Source organism: Austrofundulus limnaeus, unplaced genomic scaffold (assembly GCF_001266775.1).
Source record: "Austrofundulus limnaeus strain Quisiro unplaced genomic scaffold, Austrofundulus_limnaeus-1.0 Scaffold0, whole genome shotgun sequence".
NCBI classification, from domain to species: Eukaryota; Metazoa; Chordata; class Actinopteri; order Cyprinodontiformes; family Rivulidae; genus Austrofundulus; species Austrofundulus limnaeus.
In genome coordinates, this window is record NW_013952402.1 from 2,609,935 (window position 1) to 2,616,623 (window position 6,689).

Here is a 6,689-nt window from a genome sequence, read left to right on the forward strand (position 1 = left end):
AGGAAATAACTGTGAGATTGAAGTGAATGAATGTCTGAGCCAGCCTTGCCTGAACGGAGGCTCCTGCATGGATGAGCTTGACTCATTTAGTTGTCAGTGTCCTCTAGGGATAACAGGTTGGTGATGGCTTTTTAAAGTGTCAGTTAAATTAGAAAATACTCATAAATATATAAATAGTTTCTTGATTTCAAATGAACTTCTCAAAATTATAGTCTGTTTTAAAACGTTCTTAAAATGTGAATTAAGCTGGTGCCTATGTAAATGTCATTTTGTGAGAGGCAGCATAGGAAAACATTCCAAAATGTATTCTTTCAATCAACAAATTTTTAAAAATGTATTTAATTATTTTTAGTTAAAATTGCATTATTATCTTTGGTTAAAATCTGCAACCACATCCTCCTAAAGGTTATTCTTTAAAAAGTCTATTGAACTTCCCTGCTCTCTCCAGTCCCAGTCTTTAGAAGGGTTCTCAAGTTTGGAACAGGATTTCAGTCAGACGAGAAAAGAGGTCAAGATGTTATTTGGTAATCCTTCAGGTCTTTGCTGGCTTATCGTTCAGAGAAGCATTTGGATAAAGATCAAGGCTTTCTAATGCAATGGTTCCCAAAGATGGGGTCAGGACACCATTAGTTGTGAAACATAAATCAGAACGCCTTGAGGTGATCTCTAGAAATCAGATTCAATTTGAATGATTGCCAATTGCCTTATTTCTCCACAGTTTGCACAAATCATAAAAAAACTTTTGTTATAAATGAACAAAAGGACAAAAATGGTATGACCTGTTGGTGAGGCTGTTTGCAGCGCTGTCATGCTTTTGTTTAATTGGTTTAATAGCAGTGTTTGTGTATTACAACCAACGCTAACAGGGACACTTCTCTCTTTTACTTTTTTTTTCCTCAGTGCAGCTTTTTGTCTGTTTCACACCTCAGTGGTTTACAGTCTAAAAATAACTGACTTTAGACCAAGTCAATTTGGCTTACTTAATACACTAAAATTAATCATGTGAAATGTACGGGACGCAATATGGAACTGAAATTTAAATTGCTTGTTTACTATTATTACTATTATTACTATTATTACTGCATGCGCCTTCGCCCAGAGAAGAAAACCATTGCTTTTGGTCAGAGCTGAGGAGAAGTCGACAGTATCCATCCGGAACACCTCCTCTGGCCTGTTGGCAGTGGCTTGGGACCGGGAGCTGAAAGTTGATCTCGGCAGGCAGCTGAAGTTCCCAGAAATAGTCGCCAAAGCGTCGTTAAGGCCAGACATCTTACTTATCTCAGAAGCTGAGAAGCAGGTTGTTCTCTTGGAGCTCACGGTGTCGTGGGAGGACTGAATGGAGGAAGAGAGGAATAGGATGAAGTTCTCCAAGCTGGTGGAGGAGAGCCGGAGAAATGGCTGGCAAGCGAGATGCAAACCCATTGAGGTGGGATGTAGAGGGTTCATGGGCCAGTCCTTCTGCAGAGCCTACAGGATGCTGGGTGTTACAGGGGCCAGTCAGCGCAGAGCAGTTACCGTATTTATTCAAGTATAATACGTAACATTTAATCCATGAAATCATCCATAAAGTTGGGGGTTAGTACTATACTTGGATAAATATTTTTATTTATGAATTTTAACTGAAATATCGGCTTCATTCACAAAATTATTGAGTCTGGAAATGAGACCACATCGTAAAAAGCAGTTGAAACAAGCTTACCCCTGACACTCCTCCATGCTTCAGAACGAGATAATAACAGATCCAGTCAGGTGACATGATGTYAAAAAAGGAGGAAAAAGTATTCCTGCACCTTAGTAATGATAACGAACTAATGACATTAGCGTGTAACCGAGTCGCTCCTCGAGCAACAACAAACACATGTTCGTCTGTAATGGCTGCCYTRTACRGGTGTTCTGAAAAAGTTTGTATCCCTGAAAAAATGTTTCCCCACCAGAGGGGGCGCTCGCGAGTAGGAAGTAATCCGCATTTCCCCCACAAGATGGCCCAAATCTCATGTGAACTCTCTGAATTTTGTGTTGGCGCCTCCTTGTGGACTATATGTAAAATGCCAGAATTCATATGATGCTCAAAAATATATTTGTTGTCAAAAACCTTTTAGTACATATGTTGTTAAAATAAAATGAACAGTCCAATGATCATTTTACTGATATGTATAAAGACTGCAAAGCCTGAAAAATCTTGAATTCTGTATGAAATTGGAGGTAATTAGAGGATTAAATTTTTTATGCTTTTTAAGCTCAAAAATGGGGGGTCGTATTATATATGAGATCGTATTATACATGAATAAATACAGTAAGTTGCTGACGCAGCAGAAGTGGCGCTGTGGTGGTTGTAGATCAGGATAAGAGAGGCATTGGAAAAGTAGTGCTATTTGGACACAAGCTAGGGCGTGTCCATAGGGTTGGGTCACCTGGGTGAGGGGTTCTGATTGGGGGGTTTGGGTCTTTCAACAATGACCCCAGTTTATGTCACTGACAATGTGTCCAGGAACATCACAAGGCAGTGTATTAATGAGGAAGAAGTGTGCATAAACAACCTTGGCCTGTTTCTTGTGCATTCAGAAACTGCATAAAAAATACTAAGAGCCTAGTTTTGTTGGAGCATAAACTTCAAGAAACACAACCATTTAAGAAAAAAGAAAGAAATATGATCTGYGAAAAAGGTAAAGAATATGCCGAAATGAAATAAAAGCTGTACCACTAAGCAGGGAGTTAAGTACACATAGGCTAAAATAGAACCTCATTGTCAACGTGCCAGCATTTACCTCAAACAAACCTTTTTTGGCWCCCTTGTCTACAGGGAAGGCAGTGAGGTTATAAAGCAAGCTCTGTCCTTTGTAGTGTTACAAGAGCAGCACAAACAGTACTCTGTAATTACACGAACTGTTGGTGTAATTCAAAGCCCCATTATCATGTTGGCATTTCACACTTTGTAACAGCCTCCTCTAGCGCTCACAGAGACTGTAAATGTGGGAAACAGTGATAGTGCAAAATGAGAAAAGAAACATCTCGTGTCTTTGTGCGCGCTGCTGATCTGCTTTGTGCTTTCGCCCAAAACAAACTGGGAGAATAATTCACTTTCCATGATGCACGGACCACTTTTAGTGCCCCGCTGTTTAATTATTAACAATTAGGATATTCAAAGATTTTGTTTTATTGAAGACAACGTATCAAAATGTTTAATCAAAAGTTTTTAGAACAGCTAAAACCAGCATTTGTTTTAAATGTTATTTCAGGCGTCTTCTGTGAAGTCAATATAGATGACTGCATGTCGTCTCCCTGTCTGCACAGTGCCACGTGTGTTGACCTTGTTCACAGCTACAAATGTATCTGTAAGCCTGGCTTTACAGGTTAGTGCTRCTAATACACTTCTTTGTCTTTGTTCAATGAGATAAATATGCAAAACTTTGATCATCTGAAAAAGTTGGGGTCCTGATACCAACCTGAAACATTGTTGTTGACTTTTTAGTAAAACATGGTTAAAAACAGCATGATAAGTATTTGGGGAACAATATGAAGGCATGGCACATGTATAATTACAGATGGGTTAAGTCTCTTTTTTGGTAATAAAGATAATATGTTGCGGAAAAAAAAGGAAATTGTTTTTTTAAGTGCCGCAATGCCATGGGAAATTTATCATGCATTATAGCTCCATTTAGCACACGGGAGCTGAATTATTAACTTTAAAATGATGCTCTTTGTTAACTGCTAAAAATGTATTCTCAGGAAATGCATCCATAGTTGTCAGGTTTGTGCTGGCTTTCTACGATAAACACTTTGTATTTCAAGATTGGTATGGTGTGAGCCAATGTTTAAAAACTCTTGAGTAAACACAATCCGTTCCTCTGCTGTTTGAAATTATGAGCTGTTTTGTTACACAAACACAAGATTAATTGCCAAAGGCCTAATGTGAGTCACCCTTCATTTGAACATATTTATCAATTTGTGCTGCTTTTTTTTTTGTCAAAGGTACAATATGTGAACTTGACATTGATGAGTGCGCTTCATCTCCTTGCAAGAATGGAGCAACTTGCATTGACCTGCCCAGTAATTACTTCTGCCAGTGTGTGGCTCCTTTTAAAGGTAATGAGCACTGAGGGAAGGGGGACAAAAAAGCAAAGTTAATTAACTTCACATACTATTATTTTCACCTGTCTGGACCCACTTCACACGGTGCAACAAAATGAATGCATCCTCATTTGCCATCTCTTGTTAAATAAAGAAAACTTGAGTGATTAGGCKGATGTGAGCCATGTTGGATGTTTGTGCCATCCAGGTGACAACTTTCATCACTTCGTYGAGGGACAGAATTAGTGTCATTATCAGTGTAGATAAAGCAAATACTTATAAGAAGTCTTATTTTTCCAAAAACACTTCACCTTTTTGAAATCCTGTTTAATCTTTGCTCTTTCCTGGTAGAGTTTTTTAAATTATCACACTAGAAGAAAGTGTCTGTTGGATCTTTTGTCTATATAAGCCTAGATAAAGAAAGGCACAATTCCACAAAACTTTAGTGTCAGTATTTGTGCTGTAGTCTGAGCAGTTTTAAAAACAGATTTTAATATCACATTTGAAGGACTTGGATAAGAGTCGCACAGTTCGATTCTCAAACACACAACACTGGAAATTGTTAATAAATATGAAAATCATTTTACCCAGCCTGACATTTTCCTGACACATTCTGGAAGGACCATTATTAAAACCTGAAGGCCTCTCTGACAGATCTAATTAGCTTTTTGGTTATGAGACTTCTTTGGAAAGTCAACAGTCAAGACAGCACTTCACAAATTTGAGCATTACAGGAACAAAGCTGAGGAAATAATTACTGTAAAAATAAAAAAAATAAAAAACGCACCATCATTTAAAAAAACGACGTTTCAAAGAATCACTGACGTTTAGAGAAAAATTAAGAGCTGAGTTGAAAGTAAAGATGTAAGATGTAAGAAATGAAGCTCTGCAGCATAATCAGCAGGACTTCTTAATGTGCTAGTCATCAATTATGGATGTGAGAGGTTCTCACTGTCAAAGATAATGGGAACTATATAATGTACAAAAAAAATCAGAAGAAATTGACTTTGTTCGAGTATTTGCTTCTCTGCCAGAGATCCCTTGATACATTCTTAAAATTTAAAGTGTAGTGTGGGGTAACATAAACGATTTCAGTTTATTGTTTATAAAGATTACAGTGGTTTTATAATTAAGAAACACAAATACGTTAGCTTCCATATCCACAGATTTAATAGTGTATGTTTGATCCTGGTAGGAGTTTGAAACCAAGCAGCTGGACTACATTTTCTTGTCTGTGGAAGATGTTTTGTTTCAGTCGAGTAAGTCTGAACTAAGAAAGCTGTTTGGATGAGAAACCAAATGTCTTCAACAAACAAGAAAGGAAGTTCAGTTGATTTGTTTCCAACTCTTAAGATTTGCCATGTCCTGCATCGCTGAGAATCTACACAAATGTCACACAAAGGCAAAATATAGGTTAAATTCGTATTTTTGAAAGTGTTGTTTTATTTTTAGAAATGTTGTACTGAACGATCCCTTGATGTGTTTTTATATACTGTACATATATTTTTTATTCTTAACTTCAGGTCAAAATTGTGAATTCTTACCCTGTGAGGCCAGTAATCCCTGCGAGAACGGTGCAGTGTGTGTGGAGGAGTTGGATCAGGACCGTTTCCCTTTAGGCTTCCGCTGTCACTGTCGTCGGGGCTTCACTGGCCCCCGCTGTGAAATCAATGTGGATGAGTGCAGCTCCAGTCCCTGTTTTCACGGTTTCTGCTATGATGGTGAGAAACAGCTTATGTTGGCAACATTCTTAATAAACAGGCCCTTCCAAAAGAGTGGAAAGCACATGCACTCGCACACATGCGTTCAAACACACAGACACACACGCTCGTGTTATTTTGTTTTGCACAAACCATCTTTAGGCATAAAAAATCTGATTTCAGGATTTACTAAACCAGCACCGGTTTGGTCCCTGCATCTTTTAAACACTTGTGCTTTTATGCTTAACCTTATTGCACAAGTAGTTCTGATACATTTGCTTTTACTGCAACATTTCACAAAGAGGGGTATTTTAAATAAATAATGTGCTGTCATTTGCTAAGGTTTCAGTATATTAGCTGAATGGCTATAGATTATGTTAATGTTTACTGCTAAAAAGCAATATGTCTTACATTTTTCACTTGGCCTGAGTCTGACATTTGGTAAGAGGAAGCACAATCTCACTCAAACTTCTGAAATCTTATTTTCTGCTTACTCAATTTTTGACTGTAATATATTTTCTACAGCTGGGATTTCTCGCTTTACTTTGTTTTCTTTAATTAAAATTATCTAGCAGGTTTGCATGTGTAAATAGAAGTAGTCTCTCTACAGCGGGTAAAATAAGTATTGAACACATCAACATTTTTCTCAGTAAATATATTACTAGAGGTGCTAATGACATGAAATTTTCAACAGATGTCGGTAACAACCCAAGTGATCCATACATACAAAGAAATCAAACCATAAATGTCCAGAAATGAAGTTATTTGTAATAATGTGGAATGGCACAGGGAATAAGTTCTGACGTAGCGAACATTGAAGCAGGCAGTATGCACGGGATTTCATTCCGGTGGAGTTCAATGCAAGAAAAGAGTCAGTCATCACCCAACGTTCTTCATCCACAAACTGGTCCCGGATTAAGC

At 37.8% G+C, this 6,689-nt stretch overlaps 1 protein-coding gene across 1 annotated transcript in view; it reads left to right on the forward strand.

Annotated features, from left to right (window-relative positions):
• Positions 1-6,689, forward strand: part of eys (eyes shut homolog) — a 205,300-nt gene that overhangs the window by 56,330 nt on the left and 142,281 nt on the right. Inside the window, exons 19-22 of the mRNA XM_014010919.1 lie at positions 3-116; positions 3,237-3,350; positions 3,970-4,083; positions 5,592-5,789. Coding sequence (XP_013866373.1) covers positions 3-116; positions 3,237-3,350; positions 3,970-4,083; positions 5,592-5,789 — 540 coding nt within the window. The remainder of the gene's footprint in view (positions 1-2; positions 117-3,236; positions 3,351-3,969; positions 4,084-5,591; positions 5,790-6,689) is intronic.